Below are 20,320 nucleotides of genomic sequence, written 5' to 3'. Positions count from 1 at the left end.
CCCAGTCCCAGCTCATCTCACATTTAAAAGCCCTTGAACCAATTACAGTCCCGATTCTCTCTTCAGTGTACGCTATGCACAAAGACTAGACCAAGGATCCTAAAAGATTGCGCATGGATAACAATGAAGTCCAAGTTACCTATTTTGGCGCTTATGACCATCTCTAGACCTATCTAATATTACTAGCCTTCTCCAAAGGCTAGTCAGCTTCCCTCCAAATCCTCCCAAATGAAGTTTATATTCTTTCCTCACTCCCTCAACACTAACATTACTCCCTTTCCCCTTGGCATAAGGCAATCTTGAGGCGCTTTCTCTGGGGTCTCAATCTTTTTAATCCGCCAAGGAACAGCTCCTCCTCCCTTCTTTGATCTCTTCTCACCCAGAGGTCTGCACCAAATATTTTTATATTGTATTAACTCGAATTATGACACAGATCGAGGTCTTCATCTTCCTTTGTCAGAAGACTCACATTCTTCTCATAAAGGCTTTACACAGGGCCTGGCCCCAAACCGCGTAAGCTCGGAGCAAATACTAGTCAACTTTAATTGAACCGAATCGGGCGGGGTTTGCCGAGGCTGAAGGCGCAGGGGCGGGGACCACAAGGCTGATAACGCTGCAGGACGGACCGGAAGCGCCGCATCAGACACAAAGAAGCTTCACATAAAACGCCGAGGGGCCAAGACAGGGAACAAGGCGGGGGGCAACTGGGTGGCAGCTAGATGAGACAAGCCACCCTCCCCTAACCGCGGGAGGCGGGCCGCGGCCGTTGGCGGGCGTGGCCGCGCTAGTCTCGCGGGAGCGACGGTTGGGAGGGCCGTTGTTCCCGCGGGCGGGGCGAGTTGCTAAGGAAATGACTGCCTGCAGCGCCGCGCCGCGCCGCGCCGGCCGGGCGGGGTCTGGAGCGGGGCCGTTTCCGCTTCCGCTCCCCCACTACTCCCGTCCCGTTACCGCCTCCTGGCCGGCCTCGCGCTTTTCACCGGCACCCTGCGTCGGCCCCGCAACCGGGCCCGCTTCTGCCACGCGCGACCCCGGGGCTCCGGCTCCAGCGCCGGCTCGGGTCGCGCCCCATTCGCCTGTCCCCGAGGCCGCCGGCCAGCCGCCGCCATGGGTGCCTACCTTTCCCAGCCCAACACGGTGAAGTGTTCTGGGGACGGGGTCGGCGCCCCGCGCCTTCCGCTGCCCTATGGCTTCTCCGCCATGCAAGGCTGGCGCGTCTCCATGGAGGTGAGGCGGCAGGGGCCCATAGGCTGGCCGCTGCACGGGGGGAACCAGACGGAGAAAGGGAGTCGGGGAGATGGGGTCCTCCTCGGGAAAGGGTCTCCAGTCGAGAGTCTGCGGCCGCGGCAGTTTGGGGAGCGGTAGCGCGCGTAAGATCGGGGCCGAGAGGGACCTCCGTGCTTGGGGACCGTGGACCGGTGGCCAATGGAGGCAAGGGCTCTGCCATGTGGGGAGAGGCACCTTCCGCTCACTGAACTGCCCTCTCTCCCACGTCTTCGCGCCATCCTCTCGTGCCACCCAGCCTTCCAGGCTCATGAGTGGTGTGAGGATTTGTGTTAGAGTAAAGATGGAAAGAGGGACTCTTTATTCGTTTGTTTTTCCAGGAAGAGCCAAATAGATGGGAATGACTTTATTTTTTATTTTTAAAATATGTGATGTGGAGGCCTCTTTGGGCGAGGAACTTGACAGTGAAAGGAAGCCGGGCAAAAGTCTCTCATTATTAACACCTAAATCGCCTGGCCTTGGGCATCGCACGTTAATTTCAGACACTCAGCTTGACCTCCAAGACTTGTCACTTTTTTGTACTCTGTTTTGGGTGCCTTTTAGGACCTTTGGAAAACAAATTATGTCAATCACTAGACTTACTTTTTTATTACTCTTGGGAATTTTCTTTTTCTCGGGATTTCTCTAAAACTTATTCAGTACTTGTCGTTTGCCTGCATTTGTTATAGTTCAGTTTCTTTGATTTTAAATTATTTAATTTTTTTTTTCGTCACGACCTACTGAAAACAAATTTTCTTTCTTTCTTTTTAAGAAAATTTCACTTTGGAAAAATGAAACGTAAAAAAGAGTAGTGTTGGAGAAATGGATGTCAAATTACAAAGAACAGGAAAAACTGGTAGAAACGAAGGGGGAGAAAGACGGACAATCCATACCTTTGTGGAGCGCATTGTGAGGTCTAGGTAGAGGGGCTAGAGAAATGCTCTCTCTCTGGAATTGATTTACTAGTTTTCAGGTAATAGTCAAATACCAACTCCCTTGGGAATTTTTTTCCAAGTCCCTCGCTCCTCCCTGTGGTTAGCTCTGGAATGACAGTGTGGACTTAAATGGTTTGTTCTTGGACTCAAAATTTTATACCCACATAGACTTTGATAATAGTTCTGTCATTAGGTATAAAATTTCAAGAATGGAGGGAATCCTATAGTTCTTCCCATCTGGTTTGGTTGCCACATTTTACAGCCAGGAAATTGAGTCCCAGAAAGATTAGGACACTTGTGCCTTGGTGGAAAGAGTCTAAAGGATCAAAATTGTTCAAGCCACTTACTAGACATCATATGTGACAGACTGAAGCATAAAATTCATATTTCCCAGCCAGCACAGTATAAGGGGGTGCTTGGTAAATGTAATTGAGTTAAAGTGTCCAGATAAAGCTTAAAAGGGAAAGCCTAAATGTAAGGCTGAGGTTTGGGTGGGAAGTCTGCAAGTTCCATTTCTATGGCATTTTCTGTTTGAGATTCATGATGAATATCCTCAGCAAGGCTTTTTCTTCAAGTTTTCCACTTCCTTCTGTGGAATGGAAATGGTTTTTCCATTTCTTTGGAGCTCTTTCCCTCCCACCCCCCTAGTTTTCCTTATGAATTGAGTTGCATGGATATTCTGTTTCTAGGTCCTGTGCCCAGGGTTTCTGTGCTTCAGCTTCTCTGCTGGCCATTTCTATTTGTTTTTGTTTCTCCTGGTGAGTAGAGAGAGATCTTGTTAGACTGTTTCTTGGATCCTAGTCTTCCTTCTGAGGGTTAACCTATGGCATTAAATCTTCTAATGTGATATTTCTGAACCCACCCTTGTTTGAATAGTTAAATATACCTAATTATGTTCTTTTGAAGTCATTTGAGATCCTGTTCTGGCTTCCTTTTCTCTCTCCCTAAAGTATAACATAGTTTCTTTGGTATTGTAAGAAAATAACTATGACTTGTATCCTTTTAAGTGAATCTTTTCTTCAGAAAGTATACTTTTGAGTTGGGGATATAGCTCAATGGTTTTAACCATACATACAGTGTGCTCCGTTTCTTACTAACTTATAGAAACTTAATTCCACTAATTAAGTCTGTTTACTGTATATATTGGTCCTAATGAGTTAGTTAAGGTAAAATTATCATACCAGTACACCTTACAAAGGTTTCTAATATTCTGACTGATGCATAGATTCAGTATTAGAACTGTTTTACATCTTTTCTTGAGGCAGCCATCCATAGCTGGCATTATGTGTTTTCTGCTTCTCTCCATCCCTTCTTGATCTTGCATAGAAAAAAAATCCCAAGAAATCTTGTAAAATCAACTGTTAGAATTAATAAATAAGTGCAACAAGGTTGCAGGAAATAAAATCAATATACAAAACTCAATTGTGTATCTATCCGTTAGCAATGAACAATCCAAGAGGTTAGAAAAACAAATCTATTTATATAATAGATCTGCAAAATCTAACAAAAAGAACAAAAATTTATATGGGCTGGAGTGAGTCTTTGTTGTTCTTGGTTTTGGTACCTGGAATTGAACCCAGGGTCTTTGCCACTGAGCTACATCGCCAGTCCTTTTTATTTTTGAGACAGGCTCTCCTAAATTGCTGAGGTTGTCTTTGAACTTTGATCTTCCTGCCTCAGCTTCCCAAGCTGCTCTTTTTTTTTTTTTAAAGAGCGAGCAAGAGAGATAGAATTTTTAATATTTATTTTTTAGTTTTCGGGGGACACAACATCTTTATTTGTATGTGGTGCTGAGGATCGAACCCAGGCCGCACACATGCCAGGCGAGTGCACTACCACTTGAGCCACATCCCCAGTCCCCGAAGCTGCTCTTAACATTTGTGCTCTCTGGAAACAAATCTTTGGAAGTAAATCTAAAACATCCGTGATGTTTGATGGCTTTCTGTAGACTGTTGTGGATTTACCTATTCTAAACATTTATCTAAAAGGAATGATAAATATGTGCTTTATTGTTTTTTATTTAATTTTAAAATTTATTTTTGGATATTGGGAAGTGAACCCCCAAGGGTGCTTAACCACTGAGCCATGTTCCCAGCCCTTTTTTTTTTTTTTTTTTGGTACCAGGAATTGAAATCAGTGCCATTGGTTAAGTTGCCTAGAACCTCCCTAAGTTGCTGAGGCTGGCTTTGAACTTGCTATCCTCCTGCCTCACCCTCCTGAGCTGCTTGCTGGGATTATAGGCCTGTGTCTCCACACCCAGCAATATGTACTTTTAATACTTGACTGCTTTTACTAAGCATTTTAAGGTTTGTCAATGTTGTATCATGATTTGATTAGTACTTCATTTTTTTATTGCTGAATAATATTACTGTGTGGGTGTGGGTGTGTGTGTTCATGTGTAATTTTTTTTTTTTTCCCTTGGGATTGGATCCAGGGGTGCTTAACCACTGAGCCACATACCCAGTCCTGCCATATATATATTCATTCTCACTAAGTTGCTTAGGACCTCCCTAAGTTGCTAAGGCTGGCTTTGAACTTGTGATTCTCTTGCTTCAGCCTCCCAAACTGCTGGGATTATAGGTATACACCACCGTATCTGCATGTGTGTACATAATTTTTTTAATCCATATGACAGTTGAGACATTTGGATTTCCATATTTTGGCCATTAGGAGTAATGATATTATGAACATTAATGAGTAAATTTTTGTGAAAATATATCTTCATTTCTTTTGGGTATACACCTAAGACTGGAATTGCCGGGTGTAATATTGTGGAATATATATTTGGTCTTTTCCTGTCTCCTGACATATAACCATTAAAATCTTTAAAGTCACCAAAGTGACTTTATATGCTAATGAATTGACTGGTGACTACCCTCCAAGTAGAGCTACTACCACTTAGGTTGAGCACCCTTTTTTTTTTTTTTAAATATTTATTTATTTTTTTAGTTCTCGGCGGACACAACATCTTTTTTTGTATGTGGTGCAGAGGATCAAACCCAGGCCGCACGCATGCCAGGCGAGCGCGCTACCGCTTGAGCCACCTCCCCAGCCCCAGGTTGAGCACCCTTGGCCAGTGATTTAATCAACAGTGCCCATATAATGAAACTTCCATTAAAAACTGAAAGGAGGGCTGGGGAGGTGGCTCAAGGGGTAGCGCGCTCGCCTGGCATGCGTGTGTCCCGGGTTTGATCCTCAGCACCACATACAAACAAAGATGTTGTGTCCGCCGAGAACTAAAAAATAAATATTAAAAAAAATTCTTTCTCTCTCTCTTAAAAATAACAACAACAACAACAAACTGAAAGGAGAGCTTTGGGGAGCTTCTGAGTACCTGAATGTGAGATTCTTGAAGGTGGCATGCTCACCTTCCCACATCAGTGTCTTATACATATTTTCATCTATTTTTTAAAAAATATTTTTTAGTTGTAGTTGGATACAATGGCTTTATTTTATTTATTTTTATGTGGTGCTGAGGATCGAACCCAGGGCCTTGCACATGTTAGGCGAGCGCACTACCACTGAGCCACAACCCCAGCCCCTTTTTTTCTCTTTTTAATGCTGGGGCTTGAATCCAGGAGCTTTTACCACTGAGCTAGTCCCCAGTCCTTTTTCTTTCTTATTTTGAGACAGGATCTTGTTAAGTTGCTGAGGCAGACTTCATACTTGTGATCCTCCTACCTCAGCCTCCCAAGTTGCTGTGATTATAGATGTGCATCACTGTGCCACAAGTTCTCTTTGTATTATCTTTCATAATAAACCAGCAAATATAAGTGTTTCCTTGAGGTCTGTGAGCCACTTTAGCAAATTATTTTAATCCAAGGAAGGGAGAGTAGAAAATTAGATTTTTTGCCAGTTTATCTGAAGCACAAGTAAAACAACCTGGGGTTTGTGATTGGTTTTAGGAGTGGGGGGCAATTTTGTAGGACTGTGCCCTCACCCTGAGGGATCTGATGCCATCTCCATCTAGGTAGACAGTGTCAGAATTGAGGTGATTTAGAGAACACTCAGCTAATGTCTACTGCCTAAGGACTACTTGCTTGGTAAGTGGGAAAAACCTTCAGGTCACAATTATTTTGCCTTGTAGAGTAAATAAGGAGAAAAAATTCATTTTTTTACCCCTTTGACAGCCATGTAGTAAGCACACATTTAACATTTTGAGGTACTACTAAACTTCCAAAGTGGCCAGCCCCATTTTATATTCCCACCAGTAATATATGAGTGTGCCATTTTTTCCATGTTCACCTATACTTGTCTTTTTATAATAGCTACTCTAGTGCATATAAAGTGAAATCTCATTGTGGTTTTGATGTTTGAGCATTGTTTTTTAGTGTGCCTATTGGCCATTTGTATAGCTCCCTTGGAGAAATGTCTATTTAGATTTTTGTCCCTTTTTTTTTTTTTTTTTTGGTACCAGAGATTGAATCCAGGGGTGCTTAACCACTGAGCCACATTCCCAGCCCTTTTTTATATTTTATTCAGAGACAGGTCTCGCTGAGTTGCTTAAGGACTCGCTAAGTTGCAGAGGCTGGCTTTGAACTTTTGGTCTTCCTGCCTCAGCCTCCCGAGTTGCTGAGATTACAGGTCTTTGTTCATTTTTAATTGGATTGAGGTGTAAGAGTATATCTGGTTACAAGTCTCAAGTGTATGATTTGCAAATATTTCTTCCATTTTTTGGATCGCCTTTTCATTTTCTCAATAGTGTCCTTTGAAGCACAGAAGTTTTAAATTTTGATGTAGCCCAACTTAACTGTTCCCCCCACCTTGTCTTATGTACTTTTGGTATATATATCTAAAAAAAAGCTTTGCCTAAACCAAAGTCACAAAAATTTATTCTTAGGTTTTCTCCCAACGGTTTTGTATTATTGGTTCTTACATTTACAACTATGATCTTGTTTTGATTTAATTTTTGCGGATGGCGTAAGTAAGTGATCCAACTGCCCCCGCCCCCCACGTGGATATCTAGTTGTCTCAGCATTGTTTGGTAAAAAGACTTATTTTTCCTCTTTGGATTTTAGAGGCATCACTGTCAAAAGATCAATCAACTATAAATATATGAGGGCTTATTTCTGGACTTTCAATTCAGTTTCATTGATCTATATGGCTTTATGCAAATTCCACACAATCTTGATCATTGTGTCTTTGTAGAAAGTTTTGAAGTTGGGAAGTATGAGTGTTCCAAATTTATTTTTGTTTCTTCTTTTTTGGGTTCCTTACATTTTCATGTCAATAGTATTTGCTTGTCAGTTTTTCAAAAAGGTACCTGGAGTTTTGACATACTCTACTGAATCTGTAGATCAATTGGGTAGTATTATTGTCTTAGTAATATTGTCTTCCAGTTCATAAACATGAACTGTTTTTTCATTTATTTAGATCTGTAATTTTTTCAGCAATGCTTTATAGTTTTCAGAGTTCATGTTTATTTCTTTTGTTAAATTTAACCCCTCCCTTTTTGTGGTGATGGATATAACTTTCTTTCTTTCTTTTTTAAAAATATTTTTTAGTTGGGCTAGGGTTGTGGCTCAGTGGTAGTGTGCTTGCCTAGCATGCGTGGGTTTGATCCTTAGCACTATATAAAAACAAAATAATGAGTCCACCTAAAACTAAAGATACATAATAAATAAATAAATATTTTTAAAAATTAAAAAATAAGATATTTTTTAGTTGCTGATAGACCTTTATTTATTTACTTATCTATATGTGGTGCTGAGAATTGAACCCAGGGCCTCACACATGCTAGGCAAGCACGCTACCACTGAGTTACAACTCCAGCCCATATAAATTTATTTCTTGGTGTTTTGATCTTTTGGTTAGATTTTTCAGATCTATTATATAAATAAATTTGCTTTTTAACCTCTTGGATTGTTCATTGCTAGTGGATAGATACACAATTGAGTTTTGTATATTGATTTTATGTTCTGAAACTTTGCTGAACTTATTTATTAATTCTAATAGTTGATTTTACATGATTTCCTGGTTTTTTTTTCTATGCAAGATCATGTTATCTGCAAATACTTTTACTTTCTTCTTTTCAATCTAAATAAATGCTTTTTATTTTTCTTTCCAAATTGCCCTTGTTAGGACCTCCAAGTACAGTGGTGAAAGTCTGACATCCTTGATAAAATTCTTGATCTTAGGGGGAAAGTTTTTGCTAGTGTGTTAACTATGGGCTTCTGTAGATGAACTCTTTTTAACAGGCTGAAAAAGTCCTCTTTTATTCCCTTTTATTCTCCTGTGATGAGTGAGCATTGAATTTTGTCAAATTTTTTTACCTGTTGAGATGATGATGTGGTAATCCTAGTGACTCAGGGAGGTTGAGGCAGGATTGCTGCAAGTTCTGGAGCCACCTCTGAAAGTTAATGAGACCCTCAAAATGAAAAATGATAAGGGCTAGGGATATAGCTCAGCGGTAGAGTGCCCGTGTGTGTGTGTGTGTGTGTGTGTGTGTGTGTGTGTGTGTTGCGGAGGGGAGGGGTTGTTCCATTCCTAGAACTGCCAAAAAGAGAGATTATGTGGTTTTCTTCTTTATTCTGTTGATATGATATATATTAATTCTTGGATGTTAAACCAACCTTACATATTCTACTTGGTCATTGTGTGTAATCCTTTTTAAGTGTTCCTGGATTTGGTTTGCTACTATTTTGATGAGAATTTCTATGTTTATATTCATAAGAGATATTGGTCTATAGTTTTCTTATGATATGTTTGTTTGGTTTTGATATCCGGATAATTTGGCCTCATAGAATGAATTGAAAAGTGTTGCCTCCTTTTCTGTTTTGGAAGAACTGCTATAGTTGTCCTTTGATATTCACAAAAGGGATATATTCCAGGAGCTGCTGTCGATACCAAAATATCACCTCTAAATTGCTTATAATACCTAATATAGTAAGTCTACATATATTCAGTACAGATGAAATTTTTTTTCTCTGAATAGTTTTCTGGTTCACAGTCATTTGAATCCAGGGATATGGAACCTGTAGATGTAGAGAGCCAACTATATTAATGATTATTATTATTATTATTTTTAATCTGGAAGAATTCACCAATGAAGCTATCTGAGTAGGCTTTTCTTTGTTAAAAGGTTTTGTTTGTTTGGTCCTGGGGATTGAACCCATGGGACATTTTACCACAGAGCTTCTTCTCCAGCCCTTTTTATTTCTTATTTTAAGATAGGGTCTTGCTAAGGTGCTGAGGTTGACCTTGAACTTATGATCCTCCTGCTTTAGCCTCCTGAGTTGCTGAGATTACTGGCTTGCATCACCTGGCCTGGCTAGTTTTTTTAAAATTGTGGTAAAAATATACATAACAAAATTTGCACCTTCATTACTTAAAAAAATATGCAGTTTAGTAGTGTTAAGTACATTGATATTGTGCAGCCAATCTCCAAAACTTTTTGTCTTGCAAGACTGAAACTGTACGCATTAAATGATTCCCCTTTCCCATTTTCCTGAGCCACTGGCAACCATCATTCTACTTTGTGTGTCTGTGATTTTGACTTTCTAACTACCTCATATAAGTGGAATTGTACAGTATTTGTCTTTTTGTGCTGGTTGATTTCATATAGCATATTCTCTTTAAGGTTTGACCAGATTGTGGCCTGTGTCAGAATTTCCTTCCTTTTTAGGACTGAATGAGAGCCAGGTGCAGTGGCACACACCTGTAATCCTAGTTGCTCAGGAGCCGAGGCAGGAGGATCACAATTTCAGAATCAATAATTTAGCAAGGTCCTGAGCAACTTAGTGAGGCCCTGCCTCAAAATAAAATATAAAAAGGGCTGGGGATGTTGCTAAGGGCCCCCAGGTTCGATCCCTAGTACCAAAAAACAAAGACTGAATAATCTCCATTACATGTCTATGTCATATTTTGTCCATATCTGTTGTTGGACACTTGGGCTGCCTTTGCTTTTTGGCTCGTGAATAAAGCTGCTATGAACACGGGTGTAGAAAATCTTTTTGATATCATTTTCAAATTGGGGGGGGGGGGGTTACTACCCAGAAGTGGAATTGCTGCATCATAATATAATTCTATTTTTAATTTTTTGAGGAGCTGCCACAATGTTTTCAGCAGGAGCTGTTCCAATTTGCATTCCTACCAACAGTTTCCAAAAGTTCCAATTTTTCCACATCCTCACTAACAATTGTTGTTACTTTTTTCTTTTCTTTTCTTTTTTTTTTTTTTTTTTTTTTTTTGAGGGCCGAACAGTACAAACCCAGCCCTCACATAACTTTTTTTTGGAAGACTTTTTAAATCAAAAACGTAGTTCCCTTTCCAACTGTCTTCAAGTCTTTTATCTTGATATGTAAAGATTAGATAAATGTATGTGTCATAAATCAAAGTGGTTGATTCTGAGAAAACAGGAGCATTTTTTTTTTTTTGTAACTTGAGGAGATTGGCATTAGGGAATATAACCTGGATGTTTAGTTGCATAGGAGATTAGAAGGGCTGTGGGATATGATTCATCAAGGCCAGGCCTAATAGCCTTGACTCAGGTGAGTCTCTTCTAGACCATCATAGTGGTTATTGTGTAAGGATATATCTAGGAAATGAAGGGGCGGGCCTCATTAAGGTAGTTGTCCTAGGACAGTTGAGAACTCATCATCTGTCTTAGTCCATTTTGTGTTACTACAACAAAATACCTGGAGTTGGATACTTTATAAAGAAAGATCTACCCAGGTGCATTGGCTGTAATCCTACCTACTCAGGAGGCTGAGAGGAGGACTGCAAGTTCAAGGCCAGCCTGGGCAACTTAGCAAGATTCTTTCTCAAAATAAAAATTTAAAGGACAGCTAGGGATGTAACTCATAGTGGAGCACTTGCTTAGCATGCACCCTGGGTTCAATCCCTAGTACCCTTCTCCACACACAGAAAGAGGTTTATTTAATTCACAGTTATAGAGTTCATGACCATGGTGCTTGAATTGCCTGGCTCTGGTGAGGCAGCTTGCAGGAGCACAAGTAGAAGAGATCATTTGGCAAGACAGGAATAAAGAGATCAGAGAGGCTAGCTAGGCTCCCTCTTTTTATGACAACCCAATCTTGTACGAACTAATATACTCCTACCAGATTTGACCCACTCCTGCAAGCCAGCATTAATGTTCATAAGAATGGAGCCCCATGACCGAATTACCTTCCACTAGACTCCACCTCTTTAAGGTTTACCACTATACTGGGTCTAAGCCTTCAGTATGAACTTCTGGGCAGCAAACCATACCTAAACTATGGCCCCATCCTGGGCAGAGATAGAAAGTCTGCTGTATTGCAGTGGTATAAGGGCCCCAGAGTTATAGATTTAAAATATAGCCTTTGCTTTCACGTTGATTTAAATCCAGTTTTGGACTTAGGACTCCTTCTCTCCCCCATGGAATATTAGCTGACAATACAAGGTAGCATCTACTGAATGCTCATTTTTGGGAGAGGCAAGAAATACTAATGCTTTTTTGTGTGATTTGGAAAGGTCTCTTGGAGGTGGTGATGTAAGAAAAGAGTATAATAGAAAAATGGGAGAAGAAAATATTTGGAGGGATAGGAGGAAATGACTAGGTAGACTTGCTTTCTACTTTGCTGGGGAGGGAAGAGAGTGTCAGTGTCAAGAAAGCAGTAGTTGGGGAGTGTTTGGGAATTAAGAGATTAGTTTATAAAATGGATAGGAACATGCTTAAGTGCCTTAAAGGAAAGTAATTCAGAAACTATGTGATGAAATCTATCAAGGAAAATTCAGAAGTCTCAGTGATGAATGGTGAATGACAGCCAGGAAGTTAAGGATAACTGTTATTAGGTATTACCCCCATCCACTGGAAGGAAGAAGAGCTGTAGAGAAAGAACTGGTTTGAGTTCTGAGTTTATAGGAACTTTGAAGTAGAGAAGAGATTTCCTGTAGAAAAAGGCAATTGGAGATATATAACCACAGTTTCTCCTAGAATCCAAGGCCAAAGGGCTATTTGGATTACTGTTATGATTATTACCTTCTCATAAAGTAAGATCTTGACTAAAAAAATTTTAGATTAGAGGTATAAAATGTTAATCTAGGAAGAGAGGAGCCAGAGGTAAATGATAGGCTAGATAAATCTACAAAGTAGCTTTGAGGTAGAATGGGGAAGATGAGGTAGTTCTGGAGTATAATACCATTGAACTTCAGTGGAGTGGGAAAAGTTTGCAACTGGCTGTGTATACTAAGAGTCACTACAGAATAAGAAAAAATGTTGACTAGAAGTGGTGGTCACAGTCAACATGATCTCATGCATTTTATGAGTAGTAATATTTAGTGATTAATACCTTCTGATTCAAGGGTAAAGAAAGCAGTTGGTGGGGTTATTGTAGATTGCTAAGTGACAGTGTTGAAGTACTTGGCTCTGGCTCAGAAAGAGACAGAGAAAGCCAAGGGTAAAGGTCATAAACACAGATGTGAAGGGAAATTGAAGTGCTCTGAGAAGATGGAATTGTTCCAAGTGAGAATATAGATTAAAATCTCACCAAGAGGGCTGGGGTTATAGCTCAGTGATAGAGCACTTGCCTAGCATGTGTGAGGCACTGAGTTCGATCCTCTGCACCACATAAAAATAAATAAAAATAAGGGTATTATGCCGTCTACAACTAAAAATTAAAAAATAAAACCTCACCAAGAAGTAAAAGAGAGAGTAATGTGGAATAGTTCTAGGAAGTGAGAAAATTTCTATATAAGATGAATCTTGATTGTGGTCATTTCTCTTTGAGAAAAATGGTAGAGAAAAAATTGTGAACCAGGTGCTAAATTTCAAAGTAGGATATATATTTTAAAAGCAAGTTCCAGTTTAAGAAGGTTTTTACATGTTTTTTTGATCATCCTCACAACAATCCTACAATAACATAAGAAATGCAGATGTTGTTATTCTATATTACAGAGAGTAAAATTAAGGCACACCACAGATAGCTGGCCAGAGATCATACAGAATAGTTTGTCCTCCATATCCATAGGTTCTGCATCTGTGGATTCAACCAATCTTAGATCAAAAATATTCAGAAAAAAATGTGGTTGTACTGAACATGTATAACAACTATTTACATAGCATTTACATTGTTAGTATAGGTAATGTAGAAATGATTTAAAGTAAACAGGAGGTTGTGTATGGGCTATATGCAAATTATGTGCCATTTTTTTAATATTTATTTTTTAGTTGTAGTTGGACACAATATCTTTATTTTATTTAATGTGCTACTGAGGATTGAACCCAGGGCCTCACATGTGCTAGGCGAGCACTCTACTGCTGAACCATAACCCCATCCCCTGTGCCATTTTGTATAAAGGACTTGCACATCTACAGATTCTGGTATCCATAAGGGATCCTGAAATCAGTCTGACATGGATACTAAGGGATAACCAATCGTATGTAGTAGAATGGTGATTCAAGGCCAGTTCATAGGTTCATTTTACGATTATTTATAATGGAACAGTGTGGCTTATTTTACAAAAAGCTGAAAACACATGTTGAAAAGTAGAAAATAATAATTATTACCAAAATCTTATTCTCCATTGTTTGATATATGAGCTTCCATGCTGATATACACATACAGATACCTTTAATTTTTTTTTCTTTTTATCACAATATATTGTGAACTCTTTACCTTTTTTTTTTTATTTTTAAGTGGTGCTGGGGATTAAACCAGAGCCTCATACATGCTAGGCAAGACTCTGTCATTGAGCCATATTCCAGCCTGGTTGGATTGTTTTCAGGAAAGGGCAAAGTAAGCTGCCCCATACTTTTATGTAGATCTTAGAATTTCATCCAACTTTGCCTTCCAACAAAACATTAGTGTGGCAAGGCCATTACCAGCTTCTCTTTAGGTGGTATACCCAAGGGTAGGAGGTGGAAAGGCTGAAGGTAGGGGGTGTTATAAATTCTAGTTGACAAGGACTAAACATAGTATAGTTTTTCGTTTTTTGAATTTTTGAGACACGGTTTTGCTAAGTTGCTGAGGCAAACCTTAAACTTGTGATCCTTCTGACTCAGCCTCTTGAATTGCTGGGATTATAGGCCTGTGCCACTATGTCCAGCAAAACAGTTTGATAACTCTGTGTGTGTGTGTGTGTGTGTGTGTAAGTATGTGTATAGCTTTAATTTCTAGTTATTTGACTTTTAGTGTTTTAGGATTCTCTTAGAAACTTTTCAGTTGGTAAGGCCTTGTCTGTTTTTGCTGACTTAATATTTTCTTCCTTGAAGGTCACTGATTTCTCAAAGAATGAGTCTGGAAATAACTTTAAATATTCTTTTTTTTTCCCCCCTGATTCTTCCTATAATTCTCACAAATCCAAAATGGTTAGGTCTTGGTTAGAGGAGCTAAATATTCTCTTATTTGGACTGTGATCTCTTAGGCAGAGGCTGCTAGATTGTAGAAACAGTGATCTGATTCTGTTTCCCTTCCTTTGTTTCCCCTTCCATACTTTTCCTCCTTCCCAATCTCTCTTTTGTATTCTTGTTTTATCATTACATCTTCCTTCTTCCTAGGCCATTTAGGCCAGCCAGGTTCATGATATAAGATGTAAAGGCAATTTTTATGATCTGAGGTTTATGAGGAAGAATATTCTTTGATCTTGAGACATGCTGATTATGTTCTTTTCCTAGGATGCTCACAACTGTATACCTGAATTGGATAGTGAGACAGCCATGTTCTCTGTCTACGATGGACATGGAGGTAACTTTAGCAGATCATATTGGTAACATTGTAGGATCACCAATTCCCAGACTTGCAGACTGACTTGGCAAGAAGAGCTTTTTATATTTTTTATTTCCAGGGTTCTAACCCTGATAACATTTCTTGCCTGGTGTTTTTTTCCCCTGCCATTTCCTTTCCCCATATAGGGTATTTGTTTGGTTAATAATATACCTACTCTTGAATTCATCTAAATATCCTCTTCCTAAATTATCATTTATCTTTTTTTTTTTTTTAACTGAAGATAAGTGTACAGGTAAGAAAAGACAGGGGCTATATTAATGTACCCCTGAGAGCAGTGTTGGTGAAATTCATTTTCTGTGTCAGAACTTCCCAAACGTTGTTCTTCAAATGGGTTTTAGGTTTGCTAAGATGTTGGTTCCCCTCTACCCTTGTAGTTTACTTTAGTATGGTATATAAATATATATTTTTTAAAATAAATTTTTTGGTACTGGGGATTGAACCCAGGGGAACTTTACCACTGAGCTACATCTCTAGTCCTTTTTATTTTTTATTTTGAGACAGGGCCTTGCTAAGTTGCTGAGGTTGGCCTGGAACTTGCGATCCTCCTGCCTCAGCCTCCTGAGTCACTGGGATTACAGGTGTGTGCCACTGTGCCTGGCTCACTTTTTTTTTTTCTTTTTGGTGGTAGTACTGGGGATTGAACCCAGAGCCTAGCACATGCTAGGAAAGTGCTATACCACTGAGCCACATCCCCCAGCCTTTTTTTATTTTGAGATAGGATCTTATAAGTTGCCCCAGCTGGTCTCAAACTTGCAATCCTTCTGCCTCAGCCTCCCAAGTAGTTTGATCATAGGCAAGTGCCATCATGTGTGACTTATATCACTTTGTGTTTGGTAAGCAGTACTTTGGATAACCTAACCTTTCTTCTAGGGGAGGAAGTTGCCTTGTACTGTGCCAAATATCTTCCTGATATCATCAAAGATCAGAAGGCCTATAAGGAAGGCAAGCTACAGAAGGTCTGTCTTCTTACACTGTTCATTTGCCACTTGTATGGATTTTTCCTCGTTTTCTAACCCTTGGCTTTCCCTTTCTCTTTGACTTCTACCTGTTGCTTATTTAAAGAATTATGTGCCTACCTAAAGGAAGTTTTTTCCCACTTGGGTCTTATTCAGTCTGCCTTCTTATTCCCAGGTCTCTGAATTATTTTATATGTCTGTGGGTGTCTCCCAGTGTGTACTTGCCTCATACCATTTTGCTTATATTCAGGCTTTAGAAGATGCCTTCTTGGCTATTGATGCCAAATTGACCACTGAGGAAGTCATTAAGGAGTTGGCACAGATTGCTGGGAGACCCACTGAGGATGAAGATGAAAAAGAAAAAGTAGCTGATGAAGATGATGGTGAGTGTGGCATACTCTGTTTGAAAGGAAATTAGCATTTTATTATCAATTCTGAGAGAGAATGGCTTCCTAGGGATCTGGGGAGTCCTCACAATGAAGAACCCTATGGTGTTCTCCTGTTCTACATGTGGTTTTGAAAAGGAGGGAGAGAATTAATCTTGTTGTGCTTAGTATCATAATTCTAAGCATTTTTATATACATTATCTTTTGGCATTGTGATGGGTCTTCATGGTTCCTGTTGTTATTTATGTGACCTTTTTTCTAAGACTGGAGTAATCATTAGCCCCAGTAGCCAGTAATTAAGCCTGGACTCTAGGCCTAAAGTAGCATCGTGGGCTTATTGGGTTCTCAGACAGAATAGTAGGGGTTTCAGCTTAATAATAACAAACGAAAATGAGAGGGGAAATACAGTAACTAGTATTCCCTTGACTAAGAAGCAGATAAAAGACAAAGACCAAAAGAGGTCTGTGGAGGAGAAGGAAGCTAGGAGATGTTCTTCTGAGACCTGATAAGTGAAAGGAGCCTCAGGAGTGGGAGGTTGTGGGGAAGTTGAAATTCAGGCTGTGAGGATATCTTGGTGTAGTGAGAGAGACTTATCCCATGAGAAGTCTGGCATGGGGGCTCTGATATAGCCTCTTCCCTGCAGTGGACAATGAGGAGGCTGCATTGCTGCATGAAGAGGCTACCATGACTATTGAAGAACTGCTGACACGCTACGGGCAGAACTGTCACAAGGGCCCTCCCCACAGCAAATCTGGAGCTGGGACAAGCGAGGAACCAGGGTCCCAGGGCCTCAATGGGGAGGCAGGACCTGAGGACCCATCTAGGGAAACTCCATCACAGGAAAATGGCCCCACAGCCAAGGCCCACACAGGCCTTTCCTCCAACTCCGAACGTGGGACTGAGGCAGGCCAAGTTGGTGAGCCTGGCACTCCCACTGGTGAGGCTGGGCCTTCCTGCTCTTCAGCCTCTGACAAGCTGCCTCGAGTTGCTAAGTCCAAGTTCTTTGAGGACAGTGAGGATGAGTCAGATGAGGCGGAGGAGGAAGAGGAAGACAGTGAGGTAAGGGCCTGTGAGGGCAGGCAGATGATGAAGTCAAAGAGAGGGCTTGTTCGATTACCATTGTAGCTTTCAACTCTTCCCCCAAGACCCACTGTATTCTAAGCTTTACCCTTGAAGGCATGTACCATTAGCCCTCTTATCTCTTCCTTTGTTGATACTATAAAAGAAAGATCTAGTTCTGGCCTTTCAGAGTCTATCTCCTAGAGAAAACAAGAAGGTAGTTGTTACTTTGGATATTTAGGTGTTTCCTTCTCTGGATAATTTATATTCTGGCCATATTGCCTGGAAGGTGCTTTTTGGCAGCCCTGGCCTTTCCTAGGGCTTCTTGGTGGTGACTGCTTGAGTATACTTCAGGATATCAGTTACATTCATCTGAGGGCCCCCTCTCCCCCACAGATTTGCTTGATCATACAGTTGTATTTCTCAGTGTTTTGAGGGTCTATGTGGAGTTAGGGCCTCTTGGTGTTTTGTGTATGAGTGGGGGTAGGGGGGGCAGGGCATCATCCCAGTTCAGCAGCCTGGGATCCTCCTCCTGGCAGGAATGTAGTGAAGAAGAGGATGGCTACAGCAGTGAGGAGGCAGAAAATGAGGAAGAAGAAGATGACACTGAGGAGGCTGAAGAGGATGATGATGATGAAGAAGAGGAGGAGGAGGAGGAAGAAGAAGAAATGATGGTGCCTGGGATGGAAGGCAAAGAGGAGGTGTGTGGGGAGGGGACCAGTGAGTCTGGAAAAGCCAAGAGGCAGATGCAGATCCTCTAATATTTATTTTGAGATGATGTCTTTGATATCTTCAGTTGTGGTCAAGTGGATTTATTCTTCAAGGGGAACTAGGTAGTAAAATCTTTTGGGCAGAATTATCTAAAAAAGGGGAGGGAACATGTTGCTATCTCTGGAGAGATGAAATCTGTGCTTCTCCTGTTTATTAAAGCTCCATAGCATAGGTGACTGGCCAGGAGTGCACCAAGGAGGGACTGTCGTTCTAAAGCTCCAATAATGCTTCCTTTCTTCCTCTTAAGCCTGGCTCTGACAGTGGCACGACAGCGGTGGTGGCTCTCATACGAGGCAAGCAGTTGATTGTAGCCAATGCAGGAGACTCTCGCTGTGTGGTGTCTGAGGCTGGCAAAGCTTTAGATATGTCCTATGATCACAAACCAGAGGATGAAGTGGAACTAGCACGCATCAAGAATGCTGGTGGCAAGGTCACCATGGATGGACGAGTCAATGGGGGCCTGAACCTCTCCAGAGCTATTGGTAAGGACCAAGAAACTGGGGAAAGACTTCTGGGGTTTTGTTTTCAGTCTCAGACTACCTAGTAGGGAACTTTATTTAATCTTCATAGCCATTGGATCTTTCAAAGTAGTTTCACATCTTCTACCTCTGTCCTTAAATTTTTCTTTGTGAAATAGCTAAGGGAGATATCATTATCTTGATACTTTCTGGATGATGAAAAAGACAAGTGAGAATTAAGAGTTCAGCAACCATAAGGCTGAAACTAGAAAAACTAGAACCCAGTTCTCCATTTCACTGGATTGTAGAACTATGAAAACAATGAATGGTAATGACAAGGTTTAATATTCAAAACACAAGTTTGTGGAAAGTATTCAAATTACATGCCAGCCAACCCTTTTTTCCTTTAGGAGACCATTTCTACAAGAGAAACAAGAACCTGCCACCTGAGGAACAGATGATTTCAGCCCTTCCAGACATCAAGGTGTTGACTCTCACAGATGACCATGAATTTATGGTCATTGCCTGTGATGGAATCTGGTGAGCACTGGCAGAATGCCCTCCACATGCTCTTTCTGCAGCGATACTTCTGTAGGGTTCAGAGCTGCTGTAAGGAGATCTCTCGGTGAGTCAAGACCAAGACAAGGCAGAGCTGAGGAGAATTTCTTTAGTTGTAGACATTAGTTTGGGTCTTGGCCTCTGTCCATACTCCTCTACTCTGCCTTGGTGGGATCAAAGAAGATTTTGACTATTGTTTTTGACCCCAGGAATGTGATGAGCAGCCAGGAAGTTGTAGACTTTATTCAATCAAAGATCAGCCAGCGTGATGAAAATGGGGAGCTTCGGTTATTGTCATCTATCGTGGAAGAGGTGAGTCTAAGGGTGGAGAAGAGAAGGTGCTGATCTGCACAGCCAAGGTTTTCTTTTTTTCACTTGGGCTAAGACCAGACCCTGGGAGAACTATTAATTACTGATAGGCACCAGATCCTGACTAGAAAGTTCTACCTTCCCTCACGTCCCTGACTTAGCTTTATACCTCATGACATCTATTGTCCTTTCCATTCCTTCTGGCACCTTAGTCTTAGCAGTGCCAGCTCTCTTGTGGGATTGTAAGTTCCCAGGAAGGTGTTCAAATCCTGTGGCTGAGTTGCCCCATCCCTTTTGTAGCTGCTGGATCAGTGCCTGGCACCAGACACTTCTGGGGATGGTACAGGGTGTGACAACATGACCTGCATCATCATTTGCTTCAAGCCCCGAAACACAGCAGAGCTTCAGCCAGAGAGTGGCAAGCGGAAACTTGAGGAGGTGCTCTCTGTTGAGGGATCAGAAGAGAATGGCAACAGTGACAAGAAGAAGGCCAAGCGGGACTAGCAGTCATCTAGATCCCTGCCCATCTAGACTGTTTTCTGAGCCCTCCGGACCTGAGACTGAGTTTTGTCTTTTTCCTTTAGCCTTAGCAGTGGGTATGAGGTGTGCAGGGGGAGCTGGGTAGCTTTCCTCGGCCAGCCTGTTCCAAAGAGGGCTCTCCCTCCGCACAGCAGTCCGGGAGCCTCTGCTGTCCTCCCCAGCCTCCTTGCTCCTTCGGGCTCATCACCGGTTCTGTGCCTGTGCTCATGTTGTGTTGGAGGGAAGGACTGGCGGTTCTGGTTTTTACTCTGTGAACACTTTATTTAAGGACATTCTTTTTTATTGGCGGCGCCATGGCCCCCAGCCGCTTGCACCCGCTCTCTGTTGTACACTTTCAATCAACACTTTTTCAGACTAAAGGCCAAAACCTAATTGTGCCCT

At 41.2% G+C, this 20,320-nt stretch overlaps 1 protein-coding gene across 1 annotated transcript; it reads left to right on the top strand.

The window, feature by feature from the left end:
• The first annotated feature begins 924 nt into the window (after positions 1 to 924).
• On the top strand, positions 925 to 20,311 carry Ppm1g (protein phosphatase, Mg2+/Mn2+ dependent 1G). The gene is made up of 10 exons (XM_046441503.2): positions 925 to 1,224; positions 14,791 to 14,860; positions 15,773 to 15,858; positions 16,109 to 16,241; positions 16,888 to 17,303; positions 17,843 to 18,004; positions 18,322 to 18,556; positions 18,943 to 19,072; positions 19,300 to 19,402; positions 19,700 to 20,311. Exons 1-10 carry the CDS (start codon positions 1,105 to 1,107, stop codon positions 19,901 to 19,903), a joined length of 1,659 nt encoding a protein of 552 aa, XP_046297459.1. The 5' UTR covers positions 925 to 1,104; the 3' UTR covers positions 19,904 to 20,311.
• Positions 20,312 to 20,320: the final 9 nt, after the last annotated feature.

The sequence above is a fragment of the Marmota monax genome, unplaced genomic scaffold (assembly GCF_021218885.2).
Source record: "Marmota monax isolate L192 unplaced genomic scaffold, Marmota_monax_Labrador192_F-V1.1 WCK01_AAM20220418_F8-fsc00010, whole genome shotgun sequence".
Lineage (NCBI taxonomy): Eukaryota > Metazoa > Chordata > Mammalia > Rodentia > Sciuridae > Marmota > Marmota monax.
The sequence above is the reverse complement of the archived record's forward strand: the minus strand, read 5'-3'. Positions and strand labels throughout refer to the sequence as shown.

What these genes read in the sequence shown, in the direction of transcription:
- Ppm1g (XM_046441503.2), top strand. Translation starts at nt 1,105, where the DNA reads ATGGGTGCCTACCTTTCCCAGCCCAACACGGTGAAGTGTTCTGGGGAC. An exon ending in TGTCTACGATGGACATGGAG is followed by an intron (nt 14,861 to 15,772) that starts GTAACTTTAGCA and finishes CCTTTCTTCTAG; the next exon opens with GGGAGGAAGTTGCCTTGTAC. An exon ending in AGGAAGGCAAGCTACAGAAG is followed by an intron (nt 15,859 to 16,108) that starts GTCTGTCTTCTT and finishes GCTTATATTCAG; the next exon opens with GCTTTAGAAGATGCCTTCTT.